This window comes from Pipistrellus hanaki (assembly GCF_964339955.1).
Source record: "Pipistrellus hanaki genome assembly, chromosome: 5".
NCBI lineage: Eukaryota > Metazoa > Chordata > Mammalia > Chiroptera > Vespertilionidae > Pipistrellus > Pipistrellus hanaki.
The window spans coordinates 54,476,833-54,494,805 of NC_140507.1; the positions used below are offsets into that span (position 1 = coordinate 54,476,833).

Below are 17,973 nucleotides of genomic sequence, written 5' to 3' on the forward strand. Positions count from 1 at the left end.
GAGAAAAGAAGCTAAGTAGCTGAAATGGGTTTGGCTCAGTGAATGGAGTGTGGGCCTGCTGACTGAAAGGTCCCAGGTTCTATTGCTCTCAAGGGCATGCAACTTGGTTGCAGGCACATCCCCAGTGGTGGGTGTGCAGGAGGCATCCAACTGATGTTTCTCTTTCATTGGTCTTTCTAACTCTCCCACTCTGTGAAAAATCAATAATATAGATATCATATATATATATGGAGAAGAGACCACCCAAGAGGCAGAGACCCCTACCCGGGAAACAACTCCAACTAGCCAATTGCGGAGTCAAATAACAAATTTTATTACAGATTCGAATCTGGTTTGCCGCCGCCAGGATGGAGCAGGCAACAAACAGCAGCAAGCAGTTACAAATTCAGCTTTTTATGTACATTTCAAATAAGGGGGTGGAGGTCGTTTCTATATCACTTAACCTTGTGGTTGCATGCATCGGCCAGATGGCCTAATCTCCCTTCTTGGTTCGTTCTGTTCTTTTAGCCTTGACTAACCCAGACTGTTGACTTGGCCTTCAGGTCCAGGAGGGGCAGGGAGTAGTAACTTTCTACCCTTCAGGCAAGGTCAGTAATTTTCCACTCCTCAGCAAGTAATCGAAGGTCGAAGTCAGATAGCAAGGCTAAAATTCAAACAGCAGTTTTTACCAAAGTATGGTTGCCACTATATTTCATATATATATATATATAAATAAATAAAAGAAGCTAAGTAAACAGCTATAGAAGATCCCCAAAACTGGGCAGAGCTTGAACCAAGAATGCGTTGGGACCTGGATAATCCTGTACTGTGCTGTTGAAACAAATGAAAGTCTCTTCCTGACTTAGGTGTTAACAGGACCACCTTTGTTTACCAAACATTTCTTTCTTTCACCTTCCAGTGAAGGGGGATTAGATTTACTCTCATATTAACATGATACCCACTATTGTATTAATTCACGCACACCTCATTTAAAAAAAACCTTTATTTAACTGGTCAAAAACAAGGACAAAAACTGGTCCAGTCCCTTAGAAAGTCTACATTCAGTTTGTTCCTATAGAAATCCTAAGGGGTTTTGAGTCATGTCCTACATAGAAATAAGGCCTAAGAGGTTGTTGATTAAAATCGTCAGTGAAAGTATAGATGTGCGATTTGTCAGTCATGTTATAAAATGAGATCTGCCCTATCTCATAGTCCAGGAACATGCCAATGTCTGTGGGCTTCACTTCAGACAAGAGAGGGATGGTGTCAGCTCCTGGGGCATCATAGACATTCTCCAGCCGCCTTATCTGCCAGCATCCCTGATGGGCTGACAGGCTCTCCTTCGACTTGGTGGGCAGAGAATCTTTGCAAACCCCTATCTCCCAAATGGGTTTGTCTCCCACTTGTACCTCCCAGAAATGCCTGCCAGAATGAAAGGATGGAAACCCCAGGACAGCTGTGATGAATGTAAATCTATTTGGAAAAATTGGAACGTCTTGCCTTCTCTTTGTATATTGCACACATTTTGTATCCTCAGAGACAATCAGGTTAGGGTGTGCTGTTTCAGGGTCTAGAATGATATCAGCTCTAAATGTCTTTATAATTTTCTTTAAGGCAGAGTACTGTAAAGGAAAACTGCAGCCTTTGGTGTGTATCTCGGCTGAAAACCTTGGTGGGAAGGCCACCTCAGAGTTCTTGCAGAAACTTTTCATTTGTATCAGCAATTCCACATCTGTCAGCACCTTGTACTCTGGTATCTGACTTAGCAGGCCTTGGACTGTGGAATTGTACTTTGAAAATTCGGTTATATTAGCACTGAGTTCCCTTTCAACAGTCTTTTCTTCATCAGCTAATCTTGAAAGAACTGCTTCTTGATTCCTTTGCAAAAACTGCCTCAAGTGTTCATATTCAGTGAGTAATTCCAGCCTTTTGATTTCCACCTTCTCTCTCAGTTCTAAGGGTTTTTTGCTTTCACTGATTATTAATTTCTGAAGGTCTGCTATCTGCTTCCTCAGGGGCTCAATGTAACTGGAGACCTTTTGTCTGTGATGAGAGGCAGCCTCCTCTATGGGCCTCACCTGGTGGCCCTGGTGGTCAGGGGGCTCAGTGCACAGGGCACACAACAGCTGTAGGTCCTCCTCACAGAAGAGGGTCAGGGGCTGGTTGTGCTGCTCACACAAGCGCCTCACCTCCTGCGTCTTCTTCTTCTTGCCCCTGGTGGAGTGGAGAATCTTGCCCATGTCAACCAGCTTTGCCAGCTGGGTATTGCTCCTCAAGCACCTCTCTTGGCATGGGTGACGGCACACAGGACAAGGGAACATGTCCTGCACATCAGCCCAGGACTGCTGGATGCAGGAGTGACAGAAGTTGTGCCCACACTCGATGGTGACAGGGTCTTGCATGGCATCCAGGCAGATGGGACAGTTGATTTCTGCTGGGAGTGTTGCCAGAGCTGCATCAATCGCCTTTGGGCCCTGAAAGAAGGATGGGACTGAGATGGGTTCCTTCAGAAAGTTAGGTTATGGAGTGAGAAGTGGATGCATGAGAAATCTCAGTCCTCACTTTGCTGGTGGCCTGAGAGTCATGTGAGACCCCTGACCTTTTAATTCCAGTTGCCAAGAAAAGCTCTTTTCTGCCAAAACGTTTTGGCTCATTGGATAGAGCATTGGCCTGCAGACTGAAAGGTCCCCAGTTCGATTCCGGTCAAGGGCATGTCCCTTGGTTTTGGGTACATCCTCAGTATGGAGTGTGCAAGAGGCAGCTGATCGATGATTCTCTCTCATCTTGTTTCTAACTCTCTATCCCTCTTCCTTCTTCTTTGTAAAAAATCAATAAAATATTTTTAAAAACAAAGAAAAGCTCTTTCCCAACCAGCAGCCAATCACAGCTCAGCTGGACAACAGCTCCTCCAGATTTGGAAGCTCAAAGAACATGCAGCCAACTAAGCAGCTCTCTTGTCAGAAGAGCAGTCTTTACCTGAAATCATTACTTGCTGTGTGTGAGAAGATATTTCTTCCTTAAATCCCTGGGTTTATTTCAAGTGGCTCCAACCACTAACACACTCCAAACACAGATTTCTCTCTCTTAACCCCAATCTTTCCTTCTCATGCTTTTATCATTAAGCTCATCTATTTACACCCACTGGGCACCGCCATCCATGAATCCCTGAATCCCATCTATTTTCCATTCACCCACCTGGGCTATGGGAAAGGCTCTAGGACAGATGGGTTTAACGCACCCAAATTACATCGCAGCCTTGGCCACTGATCCATGTAACTTGGGAGAATTTATTTGACATCCTGAAGGGGCTCAGAATATGTGACCTCAGAATATGCCATTTTGAATGGGGGTTATTTTGAGCTGATGGCAATAAACTCAGGAAGAGCCCTGAGCTATTCTTTCCCTGCCACCCTCAAAGTATCAAATTCTGCATTTATGGGATAATCAGCAATTATACAGGAAATTGACATCAGAAAAGGGGCCTTTGGGGCTGGAAGAGAACTATTACCAGAGTTACCCTTTTCACCTGAGACTCCCCTTTAACTGGACCACCTTTGCTTACCAAACATTTCTTCCTCTCACCTTTCAGTGAATTGCCTCCCACAACCCCAGAGGCTCCAGGCCCCTAGCCTTTTCTCACCTCCATATGGTATAGAAGTCTCACTTCTCTGACCACCAATTGAGTTTCCAACCTTTATGAAAATCCTGCATACAAAAAAGAATTAATTAAAAAATTTGTCTATTATTGATGTATGCTGAACTGATTTCAGTGGAGCCAAGGACCCAGGGCCAGGTACAGAAGGTCACCAGGCTGGAAAAGCCCAGGTGCCTAGCAAGGAGCAATCAATTGTAGGATGGAAATTACTATTTCTACTGCTGTGATTTAACAAATAAATGTTCTCTTACAGTTTGAGGTCTTGGCTCTGAATTCTTTCCAGCCAGAACCCAAGTTCCCAGCTTGCTGAACCTGATGGATCCTCCCTTCCTCCAACTGAAAGACAAATGTAAACTCCACCTGCAGCCAGACATTCCTGATCACTGAACCACCAATCAGCACCTGCCAAATACCCTGAGCCCCCGATGCCTAAGTCCCTAGGACCCTGATCTTATGCCTTACATGAAACCACCTATCAGCTTGTGCTGAAAGCCCTAAACTTCATCCAGTGTCTTTCTTCCCCTCTTAAAAGGTGCATGAACCCTGGCCCTTGCTCTCTTTCTCTGGAAGCAGCCAGCAGTGGCACTCTCCTTCAATAAAGCCCGTGTCCTGGCACCCAGGTCTCTGGCCAACCTCTGTTTCATCTTTCAGAATCCAGGTTTGATCTGACCCCACCAGTCAGATACCTGGTGCTGTTTCTGTCGCCGCCTACAACAAATCTATTTTATGTCAATTTAATTCTTAGACCAGCCACAGAACCTACAATGGTAGGAGGTAAATTTGTCCCTCCCATACAATCCCAAACTCTTGGAGTCAGGTATATAAGAATAATAATATCACTATAATTTTTTGTCTTATGAGGATATAGAAGTTAAAGAAAGCCCTGGTCTTGAAACAGTATTTATGTCTCCCAATTCACATTTACTAAATTCAGTTTTCTTTTCCCCCCATCCTTTCTCTTCTACAGTATGTTGTATAAGGAAATACAACTGTGCTTCTACCATGTTCAGTATATACCATATTGTATGAGAAAATATAGTTGTCCCTCTACTGTCTGAACTGACACATCCCAGTAATAAAAAGACTAACCAGGGGAAAACAAGTTTAATAATATGTACACCTTCTATACACCTGGGAGAGACCCAGGAACACTGTCACTCCCATAAAAAGGTCTAAGCCGTCACCTTAAATATTATCTTCAGCTAAAGATAAAATAAGGATGGTGGGGGTGGGGCAGATATGGTCGGTTATGAAGCAAAGTAGACTGAATAAGGGAAAGATTGTTAGACAGATTTCAATGGGTGGCTTCTCCATTGATAAAACAGTTTCTAGAGCTTGAGTCATGTTCTTCTTTCTGATACAGAAACTCTTACAGATGGAGATTTCCCTTAGCAATGTAAATCTCCCTCACAAAAGAGCAACCTCACTATTTCCAGATATTCTGCAGCATCAGCAGGCTTTTAAAAAATCATCAGCCCTGCATATTTTAGGGTGGCATATTCAACCTCTGTGTATGTGCCAAAAAGCCTCATGTGTGAAATGTTATCCAGGGAGGAACTAACATTTAAAACATGCAAATTGCCTTGGTGTGTTTTTTCAGAGCATAAGATGCCATAGAGTGTTGGCCTGCAGACTGAAGGGTCCCAGATTCGATTCTGGTCAAGGGCAGATGCCTCAGTTGCAGGCTCAATCCCAAGTAGGAGACAGCCAATCAATGATTCTCTCTCATTGATGTTTCCATCTCTATCTCACTCTCCTTTCCTCTCTAAAATAAAAAAATAAAAAAATTATTAAACAAACATGCAAATATATATAAGCACAACTATAAGTACAACTATAAGCACTATAAGCACAACCGGGATAAACTTTTGCAGTATTTACTGGTAAAATATCATCTCTAAATAATACCTATGAGACAAGAAAGTAAAAAACAAAGAAGCACAAAAACACAATATGTAGAAATAGGAGCAACAGTTATGGAAAAATGTAGGACCTTCCTTATCCTATATCAGTGGTTGCTGCTCTGTTGACTAATGAGTTTGCAGACCACTGTCCTATATAATAAAAGCCTAATATGCAAATTGACCCAACTTGGAAGGACAGATCGCTATGATACACACTGTCCACCAGGGGGCAGATGCTAACTACAGGAGCTGCCCTCTGAGGGTCAGTGTGCTCCCACAGGGGCAGAGCCACTCAGACAGAAGCCGTGGCATATGGCAGGAACCTCTGCTACCTCCGTGGTCCCAGACTGCAAGAGGACACAGGCCGGGCTGAAGGATCCTCTCCCCACCAGTGCAGAAATGTCATGCACAGGTCACCTGGTTAATAATATAAAAATTAAAATAATAATAATCATAATGTAAAAATTACATGCCTACTCTGTTTACTATGCTTATTATATAGGAAAGATTTAACAAATTGATAGTATCCAGTGTTGGTTTTGGCAGGTAGCTATTCCAGTACTATAGACAGCTGGAGTAGAGAAACCTTTTTTTTTTAATCAACATTTTATATGCTTTATTGAAAGTTGACAAGTGCAACAGTTAAATACAGTGACACCTTACAACTGTGTAGAGAACATGCACAGAAACATATGCATATAACTACTATACAGGTACTAGGCAGAACCCCCTACTGGGAAATTCATCTCTAGCTAAAACTGATCATTTTCCAAAGTATTCAACCAGCTCAATCAAAACACTTCAATGAACAGGAATTTACTTCAAGATATTCAGCAGTTATAAGATTTCAGATTACACAAAGTGACTAACTGGGCCAAATTCTTAAAATTTCTTTAGGTGTGGTTTTCTTCTCGTAGCATTTTTCATGTAATCTCTCTATAAAGACAATCCACACCTCTTCAGACAGCCAATGAAACATCTAAATTTCAATCTCTACAACCTAAATAGTAGTTAGTCCTCTATGGTACAAAACAGTTATACTACATACACAAATATATAATAAGCAAAACATCCTTCATGGTAAGACAGCCTAGGCCCCAGCTACCTGTCACCATTTAGTCACTCTAATAAGTTTTGTGTCATCCATTGTTCAGCAAGAGGCACACAGTGCAGTTGTTGGTTTTTATGGATTTTGGTGACAATGAACTGTTTCCCCTCATGTTAGAAGAGACTATGCACCAGTCTTTCCTTTTACCTCCCTTTCAAGTTCCTCGCAAGGAGAAGACGAGAGGACAGTCCAGGGGAGCTCCACTGCTCTGCAAGCCCATGCCGTACACTATGTGCGAGCAGGAGGACTCTTGGTGGTGAGGGCAGGGAGCAGGGAAGGGGTGGAAAGGCACACAGCTCCTCGGCATGAATTAAACCATTTCTCAAACATCTGCCAAGCTGCATGAGGTCCCAGTATATCCATGCTAATTCTCTCATTCACCTTTAATTCACCCCACTAAGAAATTTCTTCAAGCCAAAAGCACATGGGTGTTTAATACTGGAAACAAAAAGAGATAGTGGCATATATCAGTCTCACGCCTCTTTCGCAGTGAGCAATGAGATGGGTGGTTGTGGAGGTGGACTCCCCCTAGTATATCATCTCGGGTCTGTAGAGTTCAGAAGCAGCAGCCAGTTCTGCGGGGGGCATAGGAGCTATGAGGTTGGTCCTGAGCCCTGGGAGGCCGGCTGGGCTGGGGGCTGCGTGGTCCCCTGTGGCTGCGTGGTGGCAGGCGGGGAGCCAGTCTGCAGCTGGGCCTGAAACTGGGCGAGCTGCTCAGGACTGGCCAGAGTCTTCAGCAAATTGTTTTCCTGCTCCAGCTGGGAATTTTTCTCTATTAGTTCTTTGATTTGCTCTTTGAGGATCTCCACTTCCTCTCTAACCGCATACATCAAATGGCTTTTCACCAGATCCATTGCTTGCTCGATTTTGTTGTCAATAGCTACCACACTTGCACCAGAGGAGCTCTCATCCTCTCCATTCACCAGGGGTGTTGACAGCTGTAGCACCTTCAACAGGAAAAGAGAAGCAGAGGCTGCTAGGCTGCTGCTACTCCCATCTGAAACTGCTGACATTCCCCCACTGTCACCACTGATAATCTGAGGTAAGCCAACTAAAGAGGGTTCCGCTGCGCGCCTGGCATCTTCAATTTGGCTTCCAATTGCCTGAGCTAATGATTGTGCAGAGAACTGAGAACTGAGTGAAATCTGCTGTGCCAAAGGAAAATTTATATTAGTTGCTATCAGGGGAGGTTGAGAAAACTTTTTTTTTTTTTTTTTTTTTTTTTTTTTTTTTTTTTTAGAAAGCCACATTGGACTATCCATCAACGATTTAAAAATATTTGCTTTTCACTTATAATCTCCTTAATTCTAAAAAATCCTTTAATCGTCCATGGACACAGACAATGTGGCAGTGAGGGCCTGAGGTTGGGCGCCCGGGGCAGGCTGGAGGGGGCCAATGAGGATTAAAGAGAGACATATATACTAATTTTAGCAATAAAGAATTATTTAAAAATAAAATAAGAATTAAAAAAAAAAGATGTTAAGCATTAAACCCTGGACAGTGTGGCTCAGTTGGAGCACGGTCCCATTCAATAAAAGGGGGCAGGTTCAATCCAGGTCAGGGTACATACCCAGGTTTAGAGTTAGATCCCTAGGACCAGGGTAGGTGGTGAGCAGGAAGCAACTGATTGGTTTCTCTCTCTCTCTCTGTCTCTGTCTCTCTCTCCGTGTGTGTGTGTGTGTGTGTGTGTGTGTGTGTGTGTGTCCCTCCCTCTCTCCCTCTCTCTATCCCTCTCTCCCTCTCTCTTCCTATCTCAGTCCTTTTCCCTCGTCCCTCCCTCCCTCTCTAAAACTAATTTTTTTAAAAAATCTCAAAAGAAATTACTTATGCTAAGCTCCATGCCATCAAACTAAAACTTAATTCAGCTTTCCTAGAAGTTGAATGTTAACCCCATCAACCAGGAATGACCTGATCAGCACCAGTCAGGTCAGCTGCCTGATGAGCCCTTGCCATTCCCCAAAAAAAGTAAACATGCGATAACTAACCCTTTTTCCTGGCTCCCTTCTGCCCATAAAAGCATTTTTTTTTTTTGTAGTTCCTCAGAGCTTCTTTCTAACTGCAAGACTAAATGTTGCAAATTGAATCACTGAACAAAGCTAGTGAGACCTTTTGAAATTTACTTAATTTGGGTTGAATATTGTTCTTTAACACCCATACAATTTAACCAAAATAATAAAAACTATGTACAAAAAAGAAGAGTAAAATAGATATATACAAAGATATTCCCTTCAGCACAGGTTTAAACTTCAAAAAAGTAGAAACATTGGAAATACCAAAAGCCGGTGTTGGCTGAATAAATCACATTGCAAACATGTAAAACACATTCTGTTCAAGAGACTGCGAGCTGATTTTAAAGAAAGATGGTAGTGCCAAATGTACTGATCTAGAAGGAGGCACACTAGACCATGTATGAAGAAAGCAGGTTAACGTCCCACTCCATTGCTGTCCCAGGTGTTGTCTCAGACCACTGACCGCAATAAGTGTATTCGGAATTTTGTATTTTAGACCATGAATATGCCATATAGCTCATGTACTTTGTAAACATCCACAGAATGGTCTGGGGAAACACTTCCTAATCAAACTCAATGTAATTATGGTAGAATGCACCTGTGTTCAAACCAAATGGGATAATTAAAGACTATCATGTCAGGTGATGTTTTGCCAAATACAGTTTGAACCAAGTTTAGCAAAAATGTGAGCCAAAAATCCACTAGTCAGTTTGGCTCAGTGGATTGAGCCTCGGCCTGCAGACAAAAGGGTCCCGGGTTCCATCTGGTGGCAGGTACCTGGGTTTCAGGCTCCTCCACAGATCAGGCCCTAGTCAAGGTGATTGCAGATGACAAAGAATCACATGTGTTTCTCTGATATTTCTGTCTTTCCCTCTCTCTCTCTCTCTAAAAAAAAAAAAAGGGGGGGGGGATATGCTTGGGTGAGGATTAAAACAAACAAAAAAACCCACAAACTTTAAAACCAAACTGGTTTTACAGCAGTTTGGGTCTCAGCCTGGTGGCTCTCATACGATGACCCTGTGACCTGGGACTAGTGTCCCCCAGGCCTCTGTTTACACAGGTACAGGCTAGACTGTGCCCCGGTTTCCCCAGCTCCTTCCCAAGCTCACAAGGCTCAGGGTCTATCTCTTTTCTGGCACCAAGCCCACTCTAGGCGAGCTTCAGCCAGGTTTCTTCACTTTCTCCAGGTTGATCTAATGAGCTCCAAAGATAATTTTTGAGGGGGAGAGTGATTGGAAATTCTTTATTTCTCTACACACAGTACAAAGTAGGTGTAACTCCCTTTTCCTAATGCAACCCTGTTCTCTCCAGCTTGCAAGTACTACCCCCCCCCCCCTTTTTTTTTGGCGGCCCCACAGAAGGCTTTATTTGATCCTGGGAGCTTGCATTTACACCAGGTTTTCTTAAATGAGATACAATTGACCCAGGTCATTTGAATACCAGCAAAGCTTACCAGCTATCAGACTCCTTCCTTAGCTCCTACTCTTCCTTCAACTCTTCCTTCAGAGTTCACTCACCCCATCCCCAACATCCAATTTCAAGGTTCAGTATCACACACTTTCTATAAAACTTAATCATTGTAGTGACTTGAGGTCTAGATCTGTCTTCCCCACTAACCACTAAAACACAGAGAAAGTATCCTTCTTCCTATTACATCCAGCTCAGGGCCTGGCACCGAATAGGAAGTTGTATATTTGTTGCATTGGATTCCTGGTGCTCCCTTAGGAGTTCTGTGGCTTTGGGTAAGCTACTGAACCTCTCTGAGGCTTAGCCGGCCCTCTATAAGAAGGCTGACTGGTTAGGTTAAGGAAGATCAAGGCCACACAGGGCCTGAGAATCAGAGATATTGGCCCCATAACTCTCATCGCTCCACTCCCCCAGAACTGAAACCCCTCACGCTTGGCCACAGATCAGCACCTTGGCTTAACCACACAGAGATATTGTTTTTCTTTAGGACAGGGTGGACCTGGGTATTTGTTCCGCCCTAAAAGGGAAGAAATATTTAACAAATATTACAAGTGATTCTAGACAAGACTCTTTGAGAGACCATGAACCATAATACACGAGATGTGTTCTGAAATAATAGGAACCTGAGACTGGATTCCCTGGAGAGTCAGGCTTTGTCCAGGGAACCAAGTACCTGCACAGGAGGCCAAGCCTCTTACCAGACTCCAGCCTCCTGCACCCACATCCTCCCATCTCCCCACTTACCTGGAGCAGGAGGGCTCTGGAACAGATCCTCTCTCAGTGCAAAAAGCCACAGACAACTCCATTGGAATACAGCTTGGGAGGGTGTGGCTTTAAGGACTCCACCCAGCAAAGACACAGCTGCTCCAGGAAGTAGGAGCAGCTGGGGGGGGGGGGGGGGGGGGGAAGAAGGAAGGGGAGAAAGAAAGCAGGGTTTCTCCTGTGATTATAGTCAGTGTCTTGGCCTTGATCTAAGAGCTTTGGATCTTCTTTCTCAAAACTATGTAGCTCTATTTCTTTTATCATTTATATATTTTTTAAAATTAGTAAAGTAAGGCACAGAGAATTTGAGAAAGTAAAAATGAAATGTCAACCCAGAGCCCGCTAGGCAGGATACTTTAGAATGACCTTTTTTTTTTTTTTCTCTCTTTCTTTATTGATTAATGTATTACATATGTGTCTTTATCTCCACCCTCTCTCCTCCATCTCCCCTGTCTGGCCTGCATGGATTCTGTTGAGAAATCAGCTGACAATCATATAGGTGCTCCTTTATAGGTAACTACCTGCATTTCCCTTGCTGCTTTTAATATTCTCTCTTTATCTTTTGCTCTTGGAATTTTAATCATGATGTGTCTTGGTGAGGTCCTCTTTGGATTCTTTTTGTTTGAGGTGCTGTGTGCTTCCTGGACTTGTAAGTCTAATTCTTTCACCAGGTTGGGGAAGTTTTCTGTCACTATTTCTTGTGCTATTGAAGTTTTCTGTCACTATTGCAGTATCTTGTGCTCTCTCTTCTTTTGGGACCACCGTAATTCTGATGTTGGCTCACTTGAAGTTGTCCCAGAGGTTTCTTACACTATCTTCAACTTTCAGGATTCTCTTGTTTTCTTGCTTCTGCAGAGGGTCCTCTGGCTCTTTGTGTTCCAAATCTTTGACTTGATTCTTATGATCTTCCATTCTGTTTTTAGGAATCTGTATAATATTTTTTTATTCCAGACGATGTATTCTTTATTTCTAGTTGATCCCTTTTAATATCCTCAAAGGTCTCATTTATTTTATCGGCCTTTTCTAGGAATTTCTTGAAAAACCTTCTAACTGTAGTTTTGAACTCAATGTTCATTCTTTTATTTTCCTCCACTTCCTTGCATTCTATCTTGCCTTTTCTCTGCCTCTTAGCTGCTTCCCTGATTTGATGGAATAGTTTTGTGTGCTAGGTATCTTGGTAGAGCCCAGTAACACAGCCTTCCCAGTTACCTGAGGTGGACAGTCTTGGTGCAGCCCTTTGTGGGCTGTGTGTGCAGTCTTGTTGTTAAGCCTTGCTTGTTGTTGATATCACTGAGAAGCGTTGATCTGCAAGCCAGTTGGCTGTGAGGATCAGCAGTGTCTCAGCTAGGAGGGCTTCTGTGCTCCACTTGGATAGGGCAGTCTCAGGGTGGCACAGACAAGCTTTGGTTCCCCATCAGTCCCTCTTTAGGAAAGTCCTATTTGTGGCGAGGACTGCAAGATTGGTTGCAGGAATGCTCACCACTTGTGAAAGGGCTGTTCTCAAGTTTTGCCTACTCCCTAACAGCCATTTTTTTCCTGGCTCAGAGTTCTCTCTCAGTGCAGTTGGGAGTTTTTGTTTTTTTTTTCTTCTCCCAAACGAGAAAGCCAGCCTCTAGGAGAGCTTCTGTGTTCCGCTTAGATGGGGCTGAGTCTTGGGGTAGTGCAGACACGTTTTGGTTTTCTGTCAGCCCCTCCCTAAGAGGGTCTGGTTCCTGAATCCTGCAGTAATGGCTGTTGGCTCCACTCACCTTCGAGAGAGCTTTGACCACTGCCTGATAGTACAGCCTCTTCCTGACTGGGGCTGTCTATCAGAGGAATAGGGCAGTTCTATTTTGCTCCCAAACAAGAAAGCCTTCTCTGTTTGCCCTGAGTAGGCCAGCAGCGAACTCAGTCCACCCTCTCTGTGCACCGAGAGTAAGCCAGCAGCAAACTTGGCGCCTGCCTTTTCCTCTTGCAGGGATCACAGCACCTCCACAGTCCCTAAGGCTCAGCATCCCTTCTCTTCCCTTCCTAGATGGTAGAGTTTCCACTCAGCCAGCCGTCTGGTGTTTCAGGGCAATGTTTCCTCTGTTTTCCAGTTGTAAATTTAAAATTGTTGTCGTAGGCTACATTTAGGTGTCTACCCTATGCCATCATTTTGGTTTCTCTGATTATCCTCTTATCTCTACATCATATAACCTTTAAAATGTTTTTATCTTTATTGTTGAGATTATTACAGATGGCCCCCTTCACAATTTGCCTCCTTGCCCCCAACAAACCAGTTCCCACTCTGCCCCAGGCCTTCACCCTAATGTCTGTGCTCTTGCACAGTTTTAATAACACTGTAACAGGACAACAGAGGGGCCCAGGCTACCTGTCACCACTGCAGTCACAGGGATGAATCATATATGAATGTTAATTCCCATAATGCCTGCAGCATGGGAGAGCAGCAGGTCATCCACAGAAATCGGCTCTGCCTTTCCCCATAAGCCAGCTGCTTATATTGGGTAGAAGGACGAAGATTATGTGGGAAAGTAGGAATTATAGGAATGGAAAGTATAGGCAGCTGATAATCATTCTACCCTTTTTTCCCCCAAAATAAGATAGTGTCTTATGTTAATTTTTGCTCCCATAGATGTGCTAGCTCTTATTTTCAGGGGATGTCTTATTTTTTCATGAAGAAGGATATGGTACATATTTGTTAAATGAAAATAAAGAAAATTTATTACCTATATATGGTACTGTAGTACAGTAGATGTCAACACAAACCAGAGAAACTGAATCCTACAGTATCAAGAATTTACTCATTTATTCAATGACAATCATGTCATCGTCTGGAACATCATCATAACAATCCAATTCCTGAATTTCCTGGTGAATTTCTTGTGACTCCAGATCTTTCAGAATCAGTGGACCAAATCTCTCATGTCTTATTTTTGGGGGGATGCCTTATATTTCACTCAGAAGGAAAGCTGTAAGTAGGTCTTATTTTCAGAGGATGTCTTATTTTTGGGGAAACATGGTATTTGGCTTCTGTGGATTTAACCTTCCCCAGACAAGGTCATCAGTGCTGGCACCAGGGCATGTACCTTGGTTGTGGGCACATCCCCAGTAGGGGGAGTGCAAGAGGCAGCTGATGGATGATTCTCTCTCATTGATGTTTCTAACTCTTTCCCTCTCTCTTCTTCTCTGTAAAAAATCAGTAAAATATATTAAAAAAAAAAAAAAAAAAAGAAAGAAAGAAAAGAAAAGAAAATGAAACTAAGCACCAGAACCAGCAAAATAGAAAAACCACACAAACAATTGAAATTTAAGCATGCTATTCAACAGGCAAATACTGTGCTAGCACCATCTATACAAAAACTACTAAGACCCTGGTTTGTAGCTTACAGAGGACCAGGATTTCTCTCCTCTGGGCTCAGTGAAATAAGGCAGGGAGCCCAAAAGTCCATAGGAGTCCAGGTCAGAGAATACCCTGGAGGGGAAGGGGGATTGAGGAACCCCAGACCAATTCTTGAGTAAAGAAGCTAAGTAACCGAAACTTGTTTGGCTCAGTGAATGGAGTGTGGGCCTGCAGAGTGAAAGGTCCCTGGTAGGATTCAGCTCAAGGGTATCCAACCTTGTTTGGAGGCACATCCCCAGAGTGGGGTGTGGAGGAGGCATCTGATTGATGTTTCTCTCTCATCGATGTTTCTAACTCTCCCTCTCTCTTCCTCTCTGTGAAAAATCAATTTTATATATATACAATATAATAAAAGCTAAGTAAACAGGTATAGAAGATCCCAAAAACTGGGCAGAGCTTGAACCAAGAGTGCGTTGGGACCTGGACAATCCTGTACTGTGCTGTTGAAACAAAATGAAAGTCTGTTGAAACAAAATGAAAGTCTCTTCCTGACTTAGGTGTTAACAGGACCACCTTCGTTTACCAAACATTTCTTTCTTTCACCTTCCAGTGAAGGGGGATTAGATTTACTCTCATATTAACATGATACCCACTATTGTATTAATTCACACACACCTTCATTAAAAAACAAACAAAAAAAAAACACTTTATTAAACTGGTCAAAAACAAGGACAAAAACTCATCCAGTCCCTTAAAAAGTTTTCATTCAGTCTGTTCCTATAGAAATCCTAAGGGGTTTTGAGTCATGTCTTACATAGAAATAAGGCCTAAGAGATTGTTGATTAAAATCGTCAGTGAAAGTATAGATGTGCGATTTGTCAGGCATGTTATAAAATGAGATCTCCCCTATCTCATAGTCCAGGAACATACCAATGTCTGTGGGCTTCACTTCAGACAAGAGAGGGATGGTGTCAGCTCCTGGGGCATCATAGACATTCTCCAGCCGCCTTATCTGCCAGCATCCTTGATGGGCTGACAGGCTCTCCTTCGACTTGGTGGGCAGAGAATCTTTGCAAACCCCTATCTCCCAAATGGGTTTGTCTCCCACTTCTACCTCCCAGAAATGCCTGCCAGAATGAAAGGATGGAAACCCCAGGACAGCTGTGATGAATGTAAATCTTTTTGGAAAAATTGGAACGTCTTGCCTTCTCTTTGTATATTGCAGACAATTGTATATTGTCTCTTTATTCTCAGAGACAATCAGGTTAGGGTGGGCCATTTCAGGGTCTAGAATGATATCAACCCTAAATGTCTTTATAATTTTCTTTAAGGCAGAGTACTGTAAAGGAAAACTGCAGCCTTTCATCTGTAACTGGGCTGACACGTTCATGGGAAGGCCACCTCAGAGTTCTTGCAGAAACTTTTCATTTGTAACAGCAATTCCACATCTGTCAGCACTGTGTACTCTGGTATCTGACTTAGCAGGCCTTGGAATGTGGAATTGTACTTTGAAAATTCGGGTATATTAGCGCTGAGTTCCTTTTCAACAGTCTCTTCTTTATCAGCTAATCTTGAAAGAACTGCTTCTTGATCCCATTCTAAAAACTGCCTCAAGTGCTCAAATTCAGAGAGTAATTCCAGCCTTTGGATTTTCACTTTCTCTCTCAGTTCTAAGGGTTTTTTGTTTTCACTGCTTATTGATTTTGAAGGTCTGCCATCTGCTTCTTCAGGGGCTCACTGTAAGTGCTGAGCCTTTGTCTGAGGAGAGGCAGCCTCCTCCTTGGGCCTCACCTGGTGGCCCTGGTGGTCAGGGGGCTCAGTGCACAGGGCACACAACAGCTCTATGCCCTCCTCACAGAAGAGGGTCAGGGGCTGGTTGTGCTGCTCACACAAGCCCCTCTCTTCCTGCCTCCTTCTCTTGCTCCTGATGGAGTGGAGCATCTTCACACGGTTAACCATCCTTCCCAGCTGGAAGTTGTTACTCAAGAACATCATTTGGCATGGGTGATGGCACATAGGACAAGTGAACCTGTCCCGTAAATCAGCCCAGTTTGGCTCGATGCAGGAGCGACAGAAGTTGTCCCCACATGTGATGGTGACAGGGTCTTCCAGGGCATCTAGACAGAGGGGACACTTGGATATTTCCATGAGTCTTTCCAGACAATCATCAATCACCTTTAGGATCTGAAAGAAGGATGGGACTGAGGTGGGTTTCTTCAGAAAGGTAGGTTATGCAGTGAGAAGTGGATGCATGAGAAATCTCACTCCTCACTTATTTGGTGGCCTTTGAGACCTGTGAGACCCCTGACCTTTTAAGTCCAGCTGCCAATAAAAGCCCTTTTCCCAACCAGCACCCAGTCACAGCTCAGCTGGACAACCACTACTCCAGATTTGGAATCTCAGAGAACATGCAGCCAATTAAGCAGCTCTCTTGGTCAGAAGAGCAATCCTTACCTGAAATCATTACTTGCTGTGTGTGAGAAGATATTTCTTCCTTAAGTCCCTGGGTTTATTTCAAGTAGCTCCACCCACTACCATACTGCAGTCAAACACAGATTTCTCTCTCCTAACCCCAATCTTTCCTTCTCATGCTCATCTATTTGCACCCACTGGGCATGACCATCCATGAATCCCATCTATTTTCCATTCACCCACCTGGGCTATGGGAAGGGCTCTAGGACAGATGGGTGTAACCCACCCAAATTACACCGCAGCCTTGGCCACCGATCCATGTAATTTGGGAGAATTTATTTGACATCCTGAAGGGGCTTAGAACATGTGACCTCAGAATATGCCATTTGGGATCGGGTTATTTTGAGCTGATGGCAATTAAAACCCAATAAACTCAGGAAGAGCCCTGAGCTCTTCCTTCACTGCCCCCCTCAAAGTATCAAATTCTGCATTTATGGGATAATCAGCAATTATACAGGAAATTGCCATCAGAAAAGGGGCCTTTGGAGCTGGAAGAGAACTATTACCAGAGTTACCCTTTTCACCTGAGACTCCCCTTTAACTGGACCACCTTTGCTTACCAAACATTTCTTCCTCTCACCTTCCAGTGAATTGCCTCCCACAACCCCAGAGGCTCCAGGCCCCTAGCCTTTTCTCACCTCCATATGGTATAGAAGTCTCACTTCTCTGACCACCAATTGAGTCTCCAACCTTTGTGAAAATCCTGCATACAAAAAAGAATTAATTGAAAAATTTGTCTATTGTTCATGTGTGCTAAACTGACTTCAGTGGAGCCAAGGACCCAGGGCCAGGTACAGAAGGTCACCAGGCTGGAAAAGCCCAGGTGCCTAGCAAGGAGCTATCAATTGTAGGATGGGACTCTTCCCCTAGGGTGACTTTTCCTCACCCAGCATATCCACACAGTTTGGACCCCCTGACCTTTCCTCCCTATAGATAACATGATAACATCTATTTCTCAGTATTACTTCAGCTCCAGGCCCAGATAAGCAATAAAATCAGCCTCTGGACCAGCTGTTGCACTGAATAATGACCTCTAGCTCTGGTGCCTGCTAGTTGATCAGTAGAGACCACAACCCTGAAAGGAAACAACAAGAAAACTGCTGAATATTCTATTGAGTTCTTCCTCTGGACGTCCCTTAAAACCTCCATGTCTTTTCCTTCACCCTTCCTTGCCCCACCTTTCTTTCTCCCCCCCAATAGTTTTTTGTTACCATTAGTTTCCTCAGTCCAAAACTCCAAGGACCCTTCCTTTAATTTGTTTCCTAAGCCCCATGCCAAACTTAATTCAGCTTTCC

At 43.6% G+C, this 17,973-nt stretch overlaps 3 protein-coding genes across 3 annotated transcripts; all 3 read right to left on the reverse strand.

The window, feature by feature from the left end:
• Positions 1 to 706: 706 nt before the first annotated feature.
• Positions 707 to 3,625, reverse strand: LOC311623293 (tripartite motif-containing protein 75-like; the record flags this gene model as incomplete). The annotated part of the gene is made up of 2 exons (XM_084885307.1): positions 707 to 2,453; positions 3,620 to 3,625. 2 exons carry the CDS (start codon positions 3,623 to 3,625, stop codon positions 1,041 to 1,043), a joined length of 1,419 nt encoding a protein of 472 aa, XP_084741433.1. The 3' UTR covers positions 707 to 1,040.
• Positions 3,626 to 6,125: 2,500 nt separating this feature from the next.
• LOC311622284 (TSC22 domain family protein 1-like) lies at positions 6,126 to 7,834 on the reverse strand. Its single transcript, XM_084883255.1, has one exon. The coding sequence runs from the start codon at positions 7,657 to 7,659 to the stop codon at positions 7,240 to 7,242; it is 420 nt and encodes a 139-aa protein (XP_084739381.1). The 5' UTR covers positions 7,660 to 7,834; the 3' UTR covers positions 6,126 to 7,239.
• Positions 7,835 to 14,972: 7,138 nt separating this feature from the next.
• On the reverse strand, positions 14,973 to 15,596 carry LOC311623294 (tripartite motif-containing protein 75-like; the record flags this gene model as incomplete). Its single annotated transcript, XM_084885308.1, has 1 exon — positions 14,973 to 15,596. The coding sequence occupies one exon, from the start codon at positions 15,594 to 15,596 to the stop codon at positions 14,973 to 14,975; it is 624 nt and encodes a 207-aa protein (XP_084741434.1).
• Between the last annotated feature and the right edge of the window lie 2,377 nt (positions 15,597 to 17,973).